Source organism: Chamaea fasciata, unplaced genomic scaffold (genome assembly GCF_029207755.1).
Source record: "Chamaea fasciata isolate MVZ Bird 193981 ecotype frontalis unplaced genomic scaffold, bChaFas1.0.hap1 SCAF_25, whole genome shotgun sequence".
Classification (NCBI taxonomy): domain Eukaryota; kingdom Metazoa; phylum Chordata; class Aves; order Passeriformes; family Sylviidae; genus Chamaea; species Chamaea fasciata.
Genome location: NW_027094110.1, coordinates 6634201 through 6653409, shown reverse-complemented (window position 1 = coordinate 6653409; position 19209 = coordinate 6634201). Strand labels below are relative to the sequence as shown.

General features: G+C 44.3%; 1 protein-coding gene across 3 annotated transcripts in view; it reads left to right on the top strand.

Annotated features, from left to right (window-relative positions):
- CEPT1 (choline/ethanolamine phosphotransferase 1) overlaps window positions 1-19209 on the top strand; it is a 29987-nt gene that overhangs the window by 96 nt on the left and 10682 nt on the right. Inside the window, exons 1-5 of one of the 3 annotated variants that reach the window (XM_066204173.1) lie at window positions 165-971; window positions 1359-1759; window positions 5027-5174; window positions 6229-6370; window positions 13903-13987. In XM_066204173.1, coding sequence (XP_066060270.1) covers window positions 1421-1759; window positions 5027-5174; window positions 6229-6370; window positions 13903-13987 — 714 coding nt within the window. In that variant the 5' untranslated portion in view covers window positions 165-971; window positions 1359-1420. Of the gene's footprint in view, window positions 1-164; window positions 972-1358; window positions 1760-5026; window positions 5175-6228; window positions 6371-13902; window positions 13988-19209 lie in introns of those variants that run through there. The other 2 variants (XM_066204171.1, XM_066204172.1) reach the window with 2 other exon arrangements.

Here is a 19209-nt window from a genome sequence, read left to right as displayed (position 1 = left end):
CTTGAGGGCGCAGGAGGCGCCTGGGGGGAGTGGGGAGGGCCCTGAGGTGGGGCTGGGCCTGTTCCCGGGCTGGGCCGGGGTCCGGGGGCACCCGGGCTGCGCCGTGGGCGGGGGCGAAGGGCCGGGGGTGCCCCGGGCCCTTCCCCAGCCGGGTGTTTGCCGGGCCCGGTGCGAGGCCCGCCGTAGCCGCGCCGGACGTGCTTTTTGGAGAACGAAGCGTTCCTGGGTTCTTTTCCCCCTGGCTCATCCCCTCAGGATGAGGGAAAAACCCAGTTTAATGCACTCGAACTAATTTTCCTGGTCATCCAGGGCCGCCCCCGCGGTGACTAGGTCTGGTCTCCTGGCAATTGGAGAGGTGTAGCTCACTTCCTCCGAGCTTATCGAGCACAGCGAAGGCCCTGCCACTTTCTCTTCTACCTCTGACTGGGCTGCCTGAGGTGTCTTTTCATTGCTGGGATTTGCCTTGCTGAGGGTGTGGAGAGTGGAGCTGAGAGCATTTGTTCTTAGGCCAGCGATGACCTTTGATTTGCAGTTTTCTCTACCCGTGCAATGTGCATGGCGTTAGACCTCTCTGTATTCTTCCTTTCTTTCCTACACAAACCCAGCAAACTCTTATTTTTAGTCTCCTTTCTCTACTGCTTGTCTGCTTCTTTTGGAGAGTTACATCTGTCTGGTCATCTGCTTTCAAGGGAGATGGAACATTGTGAGGGTCCTTGTTTCTGCTGGAAAAGCTGTTCCTGACCCTGTATTTTCTTTTTACAGCTGTTCATGCTGTTTCTGGCCAACTAAAGTTCTCTGTCTATTGTATATCTTGAAAGTTGAACAGGCAATGAGCTGGGTTAAATTTAGAGAGGAAAAAGCTACAGCCAAACTGAAATAAGGAACAGAAATCTGAAAAAAAAAAAAGGTGCATAACTGTTTTTAAGTGGTTGTCCAGCATTGCTGCAGAGACAAAGCTGTTCCAAACCAAGGTAACTTAAGGCTTCTCAGTATTGGTACAGTTTTTAGTGCTGTCAGTTGATAACCTGAGTGGTGTCACCTGCTCTTCTGGGAGAGGTGTGAGGGTTTTGCCTGTGCCCCAGTCTGTAACACAGCTCAGTGCTGTGCTGGGAGTTTCTGCTGCTGCTGGAATTTCAGCCGGTGGCTGCAGGGCTTTACAGTTGCATTGGAAACACTTGTTTCTTTTCGTTCCTTCAGCAATTCTCCAAATAACTCCCTCTTTCAAAGGAATAATTCTATAAAATCATCTTCCTTTGCTGCTGGCAAAAGAAACGCTCTTTAGGGTGGCAGCTGGAAACTTTTGATACCCTAAATTCTCCTTTGTGTGCTCAGGTGTGTCTTGCCCGTTTGTGTTGCAGGATCTTATGGTTCTCCAGCCCAGCCACTGCCTGCCCAAGACAATTCCCAGGCCACCCACCCCATGAGTGGGCACCGCAGCACCAAGAGGCGATGTGGGGAGTCACACCTGGAGGGCCCCGCGGGCTGTGCCCACGGCCCCGCGGCCGCCTGCGTGCTCAGCAAACTGGTGCAGCTGCCCACGCCGCCCCTGTCCAAGCACCAGCTCAAACGGTTAGAGGAGCACAAGTACCAGAGTGCTGGACGCTCCCTGCTTGAGCCCTTCATGCAGGGCTACTGGGAATGGTTAGTTGGAAGAGTTCCAGCCTGGATTGCCCCCAACCTGATCACCATCATCGGACTGTTAATAAATATATTTACAACTCTGCTATTAGTATGTTACTGCCCAACAGCTACAGAACAGGTGAGTTATGGACTCCTGACACTCTTTGTTTTGGTTGCTGTCACTGGTTTTGGGTGGGTTGTTTCTCTGGGGAGAGCTGGTTCTTGCTGTTCAGCCTGTAGTCATCGTCCTTATAACATGTTCTCTGTACGTGTTTGTGCCTCTCTGTGATGCTGGCACGCAGAGAGAGCACGTGTGGATGCTGGAGTGAGACAGCAGTTCCTGGGGCCAATACACCCATGTGCAGCAGGGTCTGACACCAAAGCAGCCATGAGGGACCTGCTGCACAAAGCTCAGCCCCACCAGGAGTTGGAGCAGTGGCTCTGCAGCTTCCTGGCGTGCGTGGCAGGAGGAGCTGGTACCTGTTTACTTTCTGTGCCCAGAACAGGGTGACTCCCCTGCAGCTCTAGGATCCGAGTTGCCACACGAGCCAGGTGGGTTGGACACGCTGGGGCTGTACCAGAGCCAAGGCACTGAGCTCTAGAGTCTAGAGTAGTGCTGCTTCAGATATCAAAACTGGTACCACCAAACCCAGCTTAGTGAGCCACAGGGACTCTTGGCAGCTCAGTCAGGACTTTAGCACAGTGTGGTGGAGCTGTGGGAACATCAAGTTGTTTTCCTGAGCTGTGGCCGTGCTGTGAGGAGGCCAGATAAAAGTCAGTGGTTTTATTCTTCATTCTGAATGCTCTAAAAGCTCCTGACCTGCCCTGAGCAGAACTGTTCTAACCTGATTTCAGGGGTACAAAAGTCTTTTTGAGGCATTTCAACTTCTCTCTATCACCAGTTACCTCACAAGGCTCTTAAGACTCATTTTTGTGCACTGGAAAAGTTTTCACTTGGATGTTTAGTCTTACAAGCTGCTTTTATGTGTGTGTACTGAGAAAGGGAGTTATTTGGTGTAGAAATGTGTTACACTCCAAATGGCTGGGAATGTCTCAAGAGTTCCAGCTTTTAAAATATCTGAACTCCTTCCTAACCGAGTCTTCTGAGTGAGGTTGGGAATCCAGCAGGACACAGTTTGTTCCCCACCAAGCTCCAAAATCTCCTGTAGGTCGGCACAGTCAGCACTGCATCCCCGCTCCACGTATGACATGGGAAAGGGATGTTTGCCTCTCCTAGAAATCTGTTGAAATAGATTGTTTCACAATAACTTGTGGAATTTGGCAGGTGTGAAATAGACAGTGACTGTTCAGTTTGAGCAGGGAATACTTGGAGCAGCAACTTCCTTTTCCAGGCTGTGGCACTGTGGTGTGGGTTGGTTTAACTTGTGTTTACTTCTGAGCAGGGTTACATGGGGGCTCAGACTCTGAAATCCGGTCTGATAGAGAGACTTCAGCTCTCAGGAACCTGGAGCTGGTTTGGGTCACTAAACCAGATCAGAATTTAGAATTTGGAGAACTGTTGTATTTTGGTTGGTAGTTAAACTCTTGAAGCGCCCAGGAAGCTCCACTCAGAGCATCAGAAAGTCAGTGTTAGCTGCAGGCTGCTGTATGGAAGCACTGTTTGGTGTTTAGCAGTTTGAGAAGTACTTTGTTTGAGGTGAACGCGATTTTCTCCTCACTTGAACTGAAAAATAACTTAGTGCTGAGGCAGCTTTTGGCCTGATCTGGTTTGCCACATGGCACAGCATGACCAGGGAGGTGCTTGTTAAATGTGTGGGGAAGAAAATGGGGTTCTGAAACTCCAGGAGCAGAATTTCTCCTCCTCCCCGCCAAACCACTAATTGATTTCTGATGTAAATTTTCTCCTCCTTGTAGCTCAGCCTTAGTTCTGCTTTTTTTCAAGTGTGACTCCTCCCTTCCTGTTGCTGAAAGGTGCAGCTGGGGCAGAGCTGTCACTCAGAGCCTGATGCAGCCAGACAGTAAAGGAGATGCAAATACTTCCTGCTTAGCTGGGAGGACCCAGCTGGAAAAGTGCTGACTGATCAAATGGTACCCGAGTTTAAAAAAAAAAAAGGAAAAATTACCTGGATAAAGAGAGAGCTGTGAAATCTTACTTGGATATAAATAGGTGTAAGTGGAAACACCTACGCTGCTTATGAGAGGAACTTTTAAGAAAGGAGAGCCAGCAGATTGATTTTTAAGTTAATAGAGAAACCTTCAGGGTGATGCAATTTAACTTAACTGTGGCAGATAAAATCTGTACATGAGGGATAAAAATGGGAGGGAATTGTGTGGCATCGGAACCTTTTCTAAATATGGTGCTCAGTTCTTGGGTGACACATTTCCCCTTTCTCACCTTTTGCTGTTTGTACAGACACTGCTGAAAGCAGAGAATAATTGCAGCTTTTGGGGCAGAATGAATTGTTTTGGTAAATGCAGGAGCAGTACAAGCTGTAGAAGGAAGTATATTTAGGTTGGTGTGCTGCAAATTAGTCATGGCTGTGTTGGCCAAAACCAGGTGTACTCCAGGGATTTATGAGAGGCAGGTCAGCTTGATTAAGCTGTATGTGGATTTTGTTGGTGTGGTCTGTAAAAAAAAAGCTGCTCATAAATGCTCACTTCTGTAAAGTGTGTCAGATGTGAAGATTGCAAAATAGCCAATAATCTCTGATTTATGGATGTGTAAACGGCGACAAAGTAATGATGACTCCCTGGCTTTTGTGTTCTTAAGGGTTTATGCTTCAAAAAGCATAAAAAAAACTTGGATTGTAATCTTTGCTCTAGCAGGGTTTGGCATTGTTTGTGTTTCTGTCAGAGTAGAAATTTTTATCGTGGATGTGACCATTAAGGGTTCTTAACATAGATTTGGCAAAGTTCCTGGTACCTCATACTGGAGGGAACAGTTGGTGGTGGAGGGGCTGTGCAGCAGAGCTCCAGAAATGTTCTTGGACTCAAAATCTGGGCACTGGCCGTGACACAGCTCTCAACTGGTGAGTGGTGAAGGGCTGGTGAAGATGAGCTCAGTGTTGGTGACAAAGTTGTGGGCTAAAAGTTCCCAGGTTTCTGGGAAATCACTGGGGCATCTTTGCATCTTTGTATTTAATGAGGACTTTGTTGTGCGCTGCTTTGCAAATGTAGTATTACAATTTTCCCAGCTGTACAGTGCAACTTCCTGCTTTAGAGCAGGGGCTGTAACTATTAATCTGTCACTGGTTTATTTACATTCCATGTGTAACAACCCATTCTGCCTGTCCTTGCAAGGACCAGCTGCTGAAAGGTCCCTGGGTGAGGAGGACATATGTGCAAAGGGAAAACTGTTGTGTCAGGCTGTGGGATAGCTCAGCTGCAGGCTTTCTTTCTTTAAAAGATTATTTTAAACCTTTTTGTGATTGCCTTTCTCTCTTAGGCTCCTCCCTGGGCATACATTGCTTGTGCTTGTGGCCTTTTCATCTACCAGTCCTTGGATGCTATAGATGGAAAACAAGCAAGAAGGACAAACAGCAGCACTCCGTTAGGAGAGCTTTTTGATCATGGCTGTGATTCATTGTCCACAGGTATTGTTGTCATTTTTAATTGAAGTAGGAAGATTAAATTACTCTGTTTCAGGGATCAAATCTGCAATACAATAAAAAAGCTTCTTTACTGAAGAAAGAACAACTGATAGTGCTGAATGTATCACTTTCAACTGAAAAAGTCACCTTTCTTTCCATAGAACAGTGCTCTGGATCAGCTGAATGTCTTCTCTTGTATTACATTGAAAACAAATCTAAGCATGTGACTAATTCAACCTGAATTAGTGTTTCTCTGTGATGCTTTAGCAGGGTCTTGGTTCTAAAATATTTTCTATAAAAGGTTGTCAGAATACTCTGCTGTATTATTTCATTCTGACTTGATACAGAGTGATACCAAGACAAGTCTTAGCCTAAGGAGTGGGACTCTACAGGTCAGAGTTTAAGATTAGAACTGTCCAGGTCAGTTCCTGGGTAGGTGAAGTTCATTGAGCCAGTCTGAAGTTTAACCCCATTACAAAAAAATTGTAAAACCGTAGAATGTCCTGAGTTGGAAGGGTCCCATAAGATTGAGTCCAACTCCTGATTGGGTGTTTTGGGTTTCTTAAATTCTAAAGGTCTTAGGCTTTAAATTTTGACTTGTTTATCAGTGTTGTATATGGAAAGGGTGGAGGGGAAAGCATGTTATGCATCTTGAATGTATGCAGACCTTCAGTTTTCTTAATGGCATCAGAAGAATTCAGAAGACAGGTAAAAATGTCTGGCAAATACAGGAGAAAACCCTAAAACTCGCTGCAGCCTGCAGCTGCAGAAATCACTCAAGTCCCTTAATGAGATTAGGCATCGTAGGAAATTAAAATGTAGGAGACTTAGAAACACTTAATATTAATGACTTCTAATAACTGCTATGGATTGAAATCTGTGTTGTGCAGCCTGTGTATTTTCAAGTGGAAGTGTTAATCTCTTATGTCTGTGAAAGAACCATGCCAGGATAACCTTCCCACTGTCCCTCCTCTGGGCCCTGTTGTTAGCTTTGCTTCTGGTGAGGATCCTTACACACATCCACCCTTTTCACTCTGTGACTGATTTTCTCCTGCAGTCTTTGTGGTTTTGGGAACTTGTATTGCTGTGCAGCTGGGCACCAACCCTGACTGGATGTTCTTTTGTTGTTTTGCTGGGACATTCATGTTTTACTGCGCGCACTGGCAGACGTACGTCTCGGGGACGCTGCGCTTCGGCATGTAAGTACCTGGCTGAGAGATAGGGAAAGGCACCCTGTTCTCCTGAAGTGTGCCTTGTGTGGCCCTAGTGCAGCTCCTTAGAGCAGTAGCAAATTGTTTTTATCCATAGCGACACACTTAGAGCTTCTGGCAGATGTTGGATCTGTAATTAATAGTGAATGTCCCTTAGCTTGTGTTAGGAGCGGTAAAATATCATTTTGACCTGTTAGTTAATCAGAGCCTTTGTTGTAATATAAAGCTAAATAAATAATGGAAAGTACCTGCTGTTTTATCCCATGACTGGAATGCTTTGGTCAGATGGTGGCAGTCTGGCTTTTGCATTCATTAAACTCTATCTTGATACTGCTTGTTTGTGATGTGCAGTTATTTGTTAATATTAACCATAATTCTTAAAATATACTCCATTAATTGCCATTGTGCCTCCAGTTTAAAGTTCTGAATCCCTTTTGGTTAGTGCAGATCATGGTTCTGTCAATAAATGGAACCAAAATTGCAGTGCCAAGAAGGTCAGGAGCAGAAATCCTCTTTCCTGCTGGATAAGGCTGGGTGGGAGGTGCAACACAAGGACTTGATGAGCTGTGGAATTCTCTAACCTTAATGGGGAAATAAATGTATTTATGTTGAGAATTTATTCTGTGTTTGCATTCATAGAGTATACACCACATCTCAAATAAATGCACTGCAGGGTTTTTTTGGGGGTGGGCTTTTTTTGGGGTTTTTTTGCATCTGGAAACTGAAATTTGCCCTTAGTTTGTGGGATTTTGAAACAATTCTACAACAGCTACATACTACAGCTACAGATGTCTAATAGACTGTTACTTATGGTCTATAACTGCTGGTCTATAGGTACCCAGATACTGCTAAAACAGTACAACTATGGGCCTTTTGTATATGACAGCTTTTATTGGCTGGATACTGTTTCAGTAATGCAGATGCTCTTGAGAAACTTCTGTGTTTCTGCTCAAAAATTTAAGATGTTGGATCAGTTTAAAATGTCTATTAGAGGAAGAAAAGAAAATCTAGACTTCTGTTACAGCCCTGGCAACTCTAAAGCAGATTGACTGAAACTTTCCCATTCTGGTACTTAAATCTTTAAAATTAGACATGTAGCTCAAATTATTTCCTGTTTTAGGAGTCTCACTTTTGTGCTGTACTAAAGGTCTGAGTGCTTTTATCTCCCTTTGAACTTTGCAGGATCCTGATAATCAAAGATTTCTGGTTATTGATCAAAGAACACAAAAGCCCAACCTTGACATGTGCTTGACTTTACAGATGGAGGTATCAACCTCCCCAAACTGCTGTTGTGCTGCAGAGGAGTGTTTGGGTTAGTGCTGGTGTTCACTGGGACATTCCTTTGTGAGGAGTCTGCATTTTGGATGCATTCTTCAGCAAATTAGATTTTTCTGCCTGGCCTTATAATATAAGAATGTGGTGACCATTGATATATAGCTAATTCAGAGGAGACAATAAGTACCTAAATGTGTGTATCATTAATTTAGATAACACAGCACTATGTACTAAACACATTTGTTCCTTCTTTTACCCTGTGACACAAGGTTAATTGACTGTCATAAGCTGATGTTCATTTTAATGCAAAAACAATGAGACTGTTTATCCAGTTAAGACATTCTCACTGTTTGACACTTCTGTAAGGAATCTTTTGTTTCACTAATCTAAAACTGAAAAAAGGTTATTTTATCAACCCTTTCAGATTCACTGCAATGCACAGACTTAGGTATCCTTAGTTCTGAATAAGTGGGATCAGAAACAGCTGTTGAAAGGAGCCAGAAAAATCCTTGTGCACAGGAGCTTTTTTTTGTCTGTATCCCATGTTGTGACACTCAAAAATCCTCAGAGAGAGGGTGTAATAGTGACGTTTTAGGGAATGTGATGGTGTTTTTGACTTGCCTTAATTCTGAAGCAGCAGGAAAGAGCAGACACCTGGTTATCACTTACTTGTTTTGTGATGAGATCTGTCTAAGAAATTGTGTATCCGCACAGAGAGAACTCGATAATCATATGGCTTGGAGAAGAGCAGGGGATCCTAAAGGGGGAGTTTGTATTTCATCCTTCCACACAGTCCTCAGATGTTCAATTATAGAATCAGCCTGTCTTGCTGGAAAAGTCCATCTTAAAAAAACAGGGAAATTAGTGTTTCAAACAAAGTGTATGCTTGTGGAACAGTGTGTGGTTTGTCTATGGGGAAGGGGCTGCATCACCAGGAGCAGCTGGGGGAGCAGGGAGGGCTCAACCTGGAGAAATGGAGGCTCAGGGGGGACCTTCTGCGCAGCTCCCTGACACGAGGGGGCAGCCAGGAGGAGGTCAGGCTCTGCTCCCAGGGGACAGGACAAGAGGAAACAGGATCAAGCTGCCCCAGGGAAGGGTCAGGTGGGACATCAGGAAGAATTGCTTCCTGGAGGGGGTGGTCAGACATTGGAAAGAGCTGCCTGGGGATATTTGGAGTCCCTGTCACTGCCCAAGGGAAAACTAGATGTGGCACTCAGTGCTCAGGGCTGGTGACCAGGTGGGGATTGGTCGGGCTGGACTTGCTTGAGCCTGGAGGGCTTCTCCAACCTAACAATTCCATTATTCTCTCTGGTGTTGCTGCACCAGCTTTGGCAAGTCCCTGGATCTGAGCAGAGCATGTCAGACTGAATGGCAGGATCAGTTCCCCTGAGGGAGGAGGAAATGGAATCCATTCTATGAGATCCCTACAGATTCTGCAGGTGGGGGAGGAAAACTTTGTTCACTTGGGCCCAATTACTGAATCCATTAGCTGTGTAGGTTTTTTATCCTCTCCCCAACAGGTGGTGGGGGGGGGGTGGGTCCCTGTACTACTCCGGGATGTAGAATAATCAGTTGAATCAATAAAGTCCTGTGATCTGTCTCCATCTTCAAATGATCACATAATTCCATTAGGTTCTGGCAGCCGCTGCACTCTTCAAAAAGCAACTGGTGTTGGCTGAACAGCTCAAATAATAGCTAGAGGTCGGTATGGCTTAAGAATTCCCCAGGAGGAAGCAGGAAGTGTCTCAAGGCAAGTGGAAGAGGCTCCAGGAAAGTCACTGTAATGGTATCGGCAATGCAAAGGCGGCAGGGACAGCAGGGATAGACTTAAATGCAGAAGTTCTAAAACACCTGATCTGGGAATGATCTTACAGAAGAACAGGAATACTCAGCACATTTGAAAAGGAAAAAGGTGACTTTGAGTGGCAGAGAGACGCTTAGTATTGAAACAGCCCAAATAATGACTTGGTTCTCCTGTCATAGTTGCCAGCACAGGAACTGGTTTGTCTGGGTTGTGGATTTGCTGTGCTGCAGCACAGGATGAGCTGAGTCATGTATCACCATCACTGGGGCACCTCTGCTTTGGAAACAGAGAATTTTTTCCTGCATATCCCAAAAATCAAACTGGCAAGCTGTGAAGGATTTCCATGTGTCCTTGTGGAAGCAGATGTGATATACTTTAGGAACATGCTGCAGAAAACCCATCATTAAAGAATATGGTGCACAAATCCTGAAAGGATTTTTCTGATGTTATCTGGAACCCAGGTGTGATCACCTGGTTCTTCCCTAATCCAGGGTTATCCCACTTGGATTCAGTAGTGGTCCTGGTCCCTGAAGGAAGTGCAGGAGAAGTGAGTGCATGCAGGCTCAAGATGTTTCTAGCTGCTCAAGGTCGGAGCACAGCCTGACTGCAGGGGCTGTCTCACATCCAGGGGATCAGAGCCATCCATTCCTGTCAGAGCTGGATTCTGCAGCACAGCTCAAAATCATGGAATTGGTTGAGTGGGGTGGGACATTAAAGTCATCCAGTTCCACCCCCTGCCATGGGCAGGAACACCTTCCACTAGCCTGGGTTGCTTCAAATCTTGTCTAGCCTGGCCTTGGACACTTGCAGACATGGGGCAGCCACAGCTTCTCTGAGCACCCTGTGCCAGGGCCTTACCACCCTCAGAGGGAGGAATTTCTTCTCAATATCCCATCTAACCCTGCCCTCTGGCAGCGGGGAGCCATTCTCCCTTGTCCAGCCTGGGTATTTTCTTGAGAGACATGAGACATAAACTGCTCAGTTTAAGTCCTGGTGCACTTGTTCATGATGGAAGTGCTGGAGGTGCTGAATCATACTGAAAAACCCAGTGAGCACTCAACACTCAAGGGTCCATCCAGAGACATGAGGATGCTGCTGTACCATGGTCTCCATCTTCTCCTACAAGTTACTCTATTATCTGGTTTATTCCAATCTTTTAAAATGAAAATACCAAAAGTTGGTGATGCTAGGAATTATTGCTGTGTATATACATGTAAATATAGAGACAATGAGATGAAAATTAGTTTCCAAGGAGGCTTCACAAAGGAACATCATAAATATGAGAGTAAGAATCAGTTTTTGTTACCTTTCATTTAACTGAAACATTAAAAATGGTTACTTTGCTGTTTGAATAATAATCCTTAGAGAAAATGAAAGAATTCAGGCTGCTGAACAAAGCGGCCTTTCTTGAGGAGAGTTGGAGAATTTGGGGGAACATTCCTGGTCAGTGACTTTGGAGCAGCTGTACAGGCCCAGGAGGCTGTGGGATAATGGGTTGGTTCACCTGAGCTGTCACCACTGCTGCCACTAAGGTCCAAAGGGGAGGTGAGGAAATGGGGCTGGATTTCAAAAAGCAGCTAAGCCAACCTTCCTCTTCAGCCTCAGCAGAGGTTGAGTTTGTGTTATATCTTGCACAGACAACACACACCAAATACTGACATACAGGGATGGAAAACTTCCAAGTCAGAGTTTAGCACATTGAGTTCTTGCTCCTGGAACAGCCTCAGGATCTCTACTCTGAGAGAAGGCAATAATCCCCATGACTGCAGGTCTTAGAACTTTTTGACACTTACACCCCGTTTATTTACAAAGGAGAGTCTGAGGCTAAGTAGGGTCTCTGTTGATGTCAGGGGGTGTTGGATTCTCTGTGCTTGCAAGCGGGATGTGTTGAAGTGTTGTTGTGATGGGTGTGAAATTTGGTGCTGGTAACCCACAGCTCCTGCTCCCTCAGTCGCACTGGCAGCGTCTCAGAAACCTGTGCAGCTGCTGAGGCTCATGGAGAAGGTTGGGGATACTTCCCACATCCTCCTCCTCTTCCCTCCCTTCAGCAGCATTTTCAGCCATGATGTGTGGAGATGCTGCCCCTGATTGTTATGATAAATTCTTGGAGTTCTCACTGCTCTGTGAAATAATGAACTACAGCATAACAAGCACATGGTTATTGCCTGACCTGTGCAATTTCTACGTACCTCTGTGAGCAGCAGAAGGAAAAATTTGCATATTGGATACATATAATAACAAGGAAAGGGACTTATGGCCCATTTTTAATGTTATTTTTTCCCTCAACATGAATTTTCTGGTGCTGGAAATAATTCTAATTTATGTTTCTTTTTTTTCTGTACAGATTGCTTTATTCATGCTATTATATTTCATTGCATCCAAGTCAAACTGCTGGGTTGGAATGAGTTAGGATAAAACTCTAATAACTTCAAACATTTGCACTTCTAGCATGTGACTCGCAGCCTTTCTTGTGTTCTGATGCTGAACATTCTTTTCTTGCTGCTGTGGTTCCCTTAAGAAAACAGTCCTTTGTCTCCTGCTCAGATTCCCAGTTCATTGCCCAGCCTTAGTAATCCCACTTGCACGCTCAGTAGATACAGATGAGACAGATAAAAGAATCATCATTTTTCAGACCAGAGCATTAACTGGTCGATGGATCCCTGTGAGTTTTCCAGCCCTGTAACTTCTGTTGAGGCAGGAGTGTTTTTCTTGTCTGCTATGGTTTTGGACTTTTTCATGGAGTTTTGTGTGTTGGGAGAGGAAGGGGAGGATGTTGCATAGACCTCCCCCTGTAGTTTCACATAGCCTTAAAAAGCTGTATTAGATCAGCTGTGTTGCTAGTGATTAACTTGATTTCAGGGCCATCTCCTGTGTGTCTGCTTCCTTTTGTGGTTGGATCATTTTCTCAGGACAGCTCTCCATTTGAATTCAGTTTGGGTTCCCTGTTAGCACAAGGAAGGAACTGACTGCAGCTGTCTCTGAGCCCTGAGCCAGTGGTGGCTTTTGAATTGTCTGATGATTTGTTTAGTCAAACTGGGCCTTTTAAGAATTGTCCATGGAATACACTCAATAAATTACCTCTGACAAGGGAATGTTCTGGATGCAGCACTAATCCCCTGTGTGTGAATTGCCTCCAGACTCAGAACCCTGACAGAGCAGGCACAGGGATTGTCAGTGCCGGCATCTCCGTGAAGTGAAGCACATGCCAAGGTCAATGTCCCTTCTTAAATTTCCCAGATGATGTTTAAAAAATGGGTCCACATCTGAATTACAAATGTCACCTAAAATAACATAGGAAAAAAGGAATAGAAACTGCAGCTGTTGTGAAGCGCCAAAGTAGCTGTGGGATTTGGACATGGGGCTTTCTCTTCTGCATTCCCTAAAATACCAACTATTACCTCTCCCAGCTATTTACTGTGTTATGTGCTGTGATAATTAAACTGAAAATACTTATCAGGCTGAACTTCAGAGGCCCCTCTCCTCAGGCCTGATGTCTGCATATCACCACTGCACCTGAGCCCTGCAGTGGGGCCACAGCAACCTTTCTGTGCTGCCCATTTTTAATCCCTTGGCATGATGGGTGTCTGTTCCAGCACACTCGGATAAGTACAGCAATAAACAGGAGCTGTGTTCTAGCTGACCCTGCTGCTGAGTTATTTTCTTTTAAACTAGATGCTTTGATTTTTTTTTTTTTTTTAATTGCATCCCATTTTAAAATCTTTTTGTTATGGTAAAATGCAGATTTATGGCACTGTATTAGGAGAAGGGATGATTTCTATGGCTCTGTTGGCTCCAGCACATTTTTTCATCCCTTTCTGTCAGGGGTGACAAATAAATATATACAGAATGGAGTGGGATTGATTACCCCTGAGCAGGGGTCCAGAGCTCACTTCATCGAGAATTACTTGCCAGGGAGCTGCTGAGAGAGGTGGAACTTCTTCCTTTCCCTTAGAGGTGTCAAACTGAAATACAGGCTGCATTTCTACTCCACTAAAAGATGGAGGAGCACCTTCAGCTAAAGAATTCATATATTCAGTGTCATTTGCAGACGCAAACATGAGGTCAGGAGATGAGAGTCCTGGATTGTGCTTGGTTATGGATTTTATTCACCATGACTCAGAACAAGGAATTTCATTTATTCTCTCATGCGCACACCAAATGATTGTTTTTCCTCATGTGTTGGAGTGATATGGTAGAACTGTAAATTGCAGAAGTTCTGAATGAAGATTTAAATGTGTAAAATACTCTGTGTGTTAGAATGGTTTTGTTAATTCGTTAATACTCCTGGGTTTTGTGGTTGTTAATCCCTTCCCTGACCTGCCCTTTGGATCATCCTGACCCTGGATTTTGTCCTTTAGCCTGACTGAAGATGTTTAAAAGGCTCCCCTTCAGAGGAGTGCTCAGGAGAATGTTCTGAACTGTTTCTCTCCCTCACATGTAGATTTGATGTGACAGAGTCCATGCTCTGCACAGTAGTCATCCAGCTCCTCACGGGAACGCTGGGGCCCTGGTTCTGGAATTACACGGTAAAGCCTTTGCTTGGCAGCGGCATGGACTGAGCAGGGCAGCACCTCTGTCATGCACCGCCCGGTGGAAAGCAGCTTCTCCAGGGGATTTCACCAGTGTTTTCATATTTAACACAAGGAGGAAAAATATTTAAACGAGTAGGAAAATTTTGATTTAACTGGAAACAAATTTATTTGAAAGCCTCACATTTTATATGAAACCAAAGCAAAACGTGCCTCTTCAGCAAAAGTTTGATTTAAACTTCTCTTTTTATCACAGTTTTTGCTTCACCTAAAAGCCAAGCAGGGCTGTGGAAGCAGCTCAAAGTGTGGGTATAGAATGATGTTGTTGGAACTACTTTTTAAAAAAGCTTCTTTTGTTGCTGCCATTTTAATACCTTTCCACCAAAAAAAGGAGAATTTCTTGGCTCTTTCGGGGAACTGTGTCTTGTGTAATAACTTCAGAAGTCTGGTTAAAAATGTCTACTTTAGGCTGTGCAGCTTGATCCCTGTGCTTGTAGCTTCATGAAGAAGTAACTTCCTTTTCAGCTTGTCTTTTTTTTCAAAATGCTTTTCCTTATGTCTGTGCTAAATAAATCTTTCTCCCCTCTAGTTTGCCACCCTTAGAAAGGACTTTCTCTTCCTTATTTCACCTCTTTTTTTTTTTTTTCTAATATATTGTATGTGGGTGAGGTCCCCTCCCAATAAAATGTTGTCACTAAAAGTGAATGAATTGGATTCCTTGAAATATCTCATCGATTATGATTATTATGGATTAATTTTTAGCCTGGAATTTTACTTAAAATATTTGAGGATATAAGAATCGCTTTTTGATCCCTTTCTTAGAACTGCATCAGATGTTAAACAAAAGTGAAGTTGTTTTTTTGGTGGTTGGTTTACATAGCCTTGTTAAGCCTGTGTTGATGCTAATTTTTAAAATACTTTGTTCGTAATCTATGAAAGGCTGGAACTAGTGTCAGGAAATGGTAATTGAGCAGCAGTGGTCCAAGGGAAGGAAGAGCTTAAATCAAGAGTTTAGCCTGTGATATTAACATCTCAACTGAGCAAGGAGTCGCTTAGGGCAGAAAACTCAGATTGGGTGATGAAAGGAAATTGTTTAAACTGGAGTAGGACAATTTGTCATGGGATGGAAGAGAGAGGAAGGGCAGGTGCAGAGGACTTGGAGCTGCCGGAGATGTCCATCTGCAGCCCCCCTGGCAAAGGAGGCCTTTGCCATCCCAGGAGATACTGGTGTTACAGCCAGTTGGGGAGTAGGGTGTCAGGGGATGGGCCAGGGAGGGCATTTTCCTGCACGTTTTGGTTTAGAGGGACCTTAAAACTCATCCCATTCCACCGCCTGCCACAGGCAGGGACACCTTCCACTATCCCAGGCTGCTCCAAGCTGCAGCGTCCAGCCTGGCCTTGGGCACTTCCAGGCATGGGACAGCCACAGCTTCTCAGGGCACCCTGTGCCAGGGCCTCACCATCTGCACACAGGGGAGCTTCTTCCCAATGTCTCATCTGTCCCTGCCCTCTGGAACTGGGAAGCCATTTCCCCCTTGTCCTGTCCCTCCGGTTCTTGTCACTGGCTTCTGAGACAGAACTCCAGGTGCTGCCTGTGACAGGTCCCCTCACACTCTTATTTTAACCCAGTTTTAGGCACTGAGTTAGAGGATAGACTTTTAAATATCTTTAAATTCTGGCATGAGTAATTTCAGATCCCTTCTGGCATCTTTAGTTTCAGTCTTAACTCATGACTAAAGATGCTGCTGCTTCCAAGTGGTTTACTCAGTCACACCAAGCATCAATCACTTACTTACACACTCAGAGGTCAGGCAGAACAGATTTTTAGGTCAGTATTGCACATCTCAGATGGGTAAGCTGCAGAAAACACATATTCATACTCTGGCTGTTTCATGTGACAAATATTTGTACTGAGAAAATATGATAATATAACCCTGTCTTGAAAATAATACAGGAACTGGGACAGTGTGAAGTGAGTAGCTTCCAAATTCTTGCAGCACAGCTAAACCTTGTACTTGCTGGGCAGGAGAGCTTTATGTTCACCAAGGAGGGGAAAATGTCTTAAATTGTTAATGAAGTTTGCTTATTTTTGTAGCCTCTGGGGAAATTATTAGAAGAACCTGAAGGCTTAAAAAGCTGGAAAATAATAATATTATCATTGATAATATTTGATAATAATATCATTGATAATAATTGGTAATAATATCAAAATAGGTTTACTCCATTATTCCCCACATTCACACTTGAAGTGCCAGAGTTTCAGCCCTGCCTCCCTCTCCCTGCAGCTCTGCAGTGTCACCCTGCAGTTCTTGTACTGATGGAATGTGACTTTGGCTTGTAGCATTTTGCCTTGGGGATTTTTCAAAGACCAAAATTGGGCTGTTTTAATACACTTTAGCACAATGATGTAGAGGAATTTCAGATAAAAGTGCTGGGGATGATTCAATCTGGAGACCACTCAGCCTTTTATAGAAAACAAAATGTTAAAATAATAAAGTTCCTGACAATATTTGGCCACAAAAGTGATTAAAGGGGTGGAAACCTATGAGGAAAGGCTGGGAGAGCTGGGGATGTTCGGCCTGCAGAAGGGAAGAATCCAGGGAGACCTTGGAGCCCCTTCCTATGTCTAAAGAGCTGGGAAGGGACTTCAGACAAGGGATGGAGTGCGGATGGCATCCCAGTGCCATGAATGCCAGAGGTAGATGGGATGGTGGGAAGGAATTCCTCCCTTTGAGGGTGGTGAGACCCTAGCCCAAGCTGCCCAGAGAAGCTGTGACTGCCCCATCCCTGGGAGTGTCCAAAGCCATGTTGGACTAGACTTGGAGCAACCTGGGACAGTGGATGGCAGAGGATGGAATGGGATGACCTTTGAAGTCTCTTCTAACTCAAAGCAGGCTGGGGTTCTCTGGATATGGGAAGACTGTACAAGTTTGAAGACTGGCAAATAAGTCTGCATTTCAATTTGCCACAACAGGGAAAGGAGGATCAATAGAGGAAAACACTGCAAGTGTATGCAAGAGAATCCATGGATGCCAGTGTCACCACAGAAATTGCAGCTGCCCCTGGAAGCTCTGCAGGAATTCTCCTGGCTTCTGAATTTAGGCAGAAAGGGAGTGAGGGCTAAAACTGTGCATTTTAAAACTCACAACTTTTTTGCTTCCCTGACTTCATTTGAATGAAATCTTCGGGTATTCTGGTTTTCAGCCTGTGGTTTACTCCCTGTGCAGTGCTGACATTGCCTGACCCTGTCCCTGCCTTCTACAGTGCTGCTGGTTATTATTCTTCCTTAACATCACTTTGCAGCAAAATCAGTACTTCTCAGCATTATTGTGAGTGTTCTCCCCAGTCTTGCTGTTGGATGTTCTGTCTGGGCATTTTAGTTTGTTAAATATTGAGTCTGGGCCTTTTGCTCTGTTGTCAGCATCAGCTCTTTGTTCTTGTCCTTTGTCTGGATGTTCCTGCTGATCTTAAACCTCAGGGTCTTCTGTTTATTTTATAGAAGATGAAAAAGCCCCTGGTTTATTTGAAGTAGAGATTTTTGGAACTTGATTCTTTGTGTCCGCTGAACTTGTACAATAACTTTCCTTCCATCTGGTGTAGTGTGGGAATGTCTTGGGAAAAGGGTTTGTTTAATTTTCTTAATTTCGTGGGGCTTAATGATCCTGCACACAGTGTGCACAGTGTCAGTGTCTGGGCAGTGCTGACATGACTCAGTTCTCAGGAAACATCAGGCAGCAAAGCTGTCAGGTTGGGGGGAAGTATGGCTCCAGTGATGCCTGAAAATAACCCACTTAATAAAAATATCCCAGTTCCAGAGGCTTTAAGAACGTCTTGCAGAATTCATGCTGCTTGCTCTTCCCATTTGTTTTTTCTTAGGATTTCCACTGTTGTATTTAAATGAGTAAATAAATGTAAATACAAGTTGAAAATAGGATCTTTGAACTGGCTGATTCCCTTCTTGCTTTGAAATGGTTTTGCTTTCTTACAGCTCTGTGTGTGGTACCTGCTTGTATGTAATTAAATGTGATTATAGTAATTGAGGTAGTCTGCAGGAACAAAGGCCTTTCCCTATTTTCTGCTATTTTCCCATTTTTTTTACTATAATTTGCTAAATGATCCATTACCCCAAAATTGTGTTTTCTCTAATGTTTACCATGGAAGAGTCACTTGAATATGCAATGTAACTTTTATGTAGAATAAAATACAGTACTAATGATGTCATATCTAAGCAGGAACATTATCACCCTGCTTTACAAATAAATTGCCCATCCAGTAAAGCATGTTGAATGTATTTTCTCTCAGAAAGAAAGGCACTGGTCAGTCTCCATCCAAATGGAGCAAGTGCTTTCCTTCAGCCCTGCTTTTGCCTTGCCATTTTTTTTGGTGCTTCCAAGCTCTACCAGTTTAAAAACACTATGGTGACTGAGGCAATTTATGGATTTTTTTGATTACTAGCTCATTTTACCTGGGTACAATGTGGAAATCCAAGTTAATCATTTAGGTGTAAGAATGTCCTCTGGATCTCCTGACGTGTTAATGCTTCTCAGGCAGTGCAGATATTGCTTTTCTCACGTCTCTCTTGACAAAACCATTGTTGCTTTGGTTTATAATGGCATTCTTTCACTTATTTTTCATTTTAGGGGCTGTTAGGACTTTTATGAAGGCTGGTAGCAATCCATTTGTCTGTCATTCGCATTCATTCCTTCCCAGTCTGGAGCTGCCATGTCCCACTGACTCAGTGTCTGGCTTCCAGGGGGTGAGCAAACCTCTGCCCGCTCCTCAGGGCTCCCAACATTCCTGAGGTCACAAAAAAAAGCACCTGGAAAGCTGATGGGCTGGGAATTGGGACAGGAATTTCTTCTTTTTTAGTTGGATCAGTTTAGCCAAGCCAATCTCTTGACCCCACTGATAGCAGGAGATGGTGCTGGCACGGGAGAGAAAGTGGGGCTGAGCAGGTGTATTTGGGGGAGGAAAGTGGTCAGATTTTAAGGAACTTGGGATGACTGCTCCATGTAGCAGCATTGTGGATGTATCTGGTTCATCCTGTGGTTGCACAGTTACCTTGAATTCAAGTTAAAGCCAGAGAGGAACAGTGTGCCCTTTTCACCACCTTCTGCTTCCAGATGTTGTTCCTTTTTGTGGTCCAGCTTTGAGGAGCTGCCTGTGGATTCTTAGATTTCTGTCTAGAGGTCACTTGACATGCTGCAAAAAAAAATTCA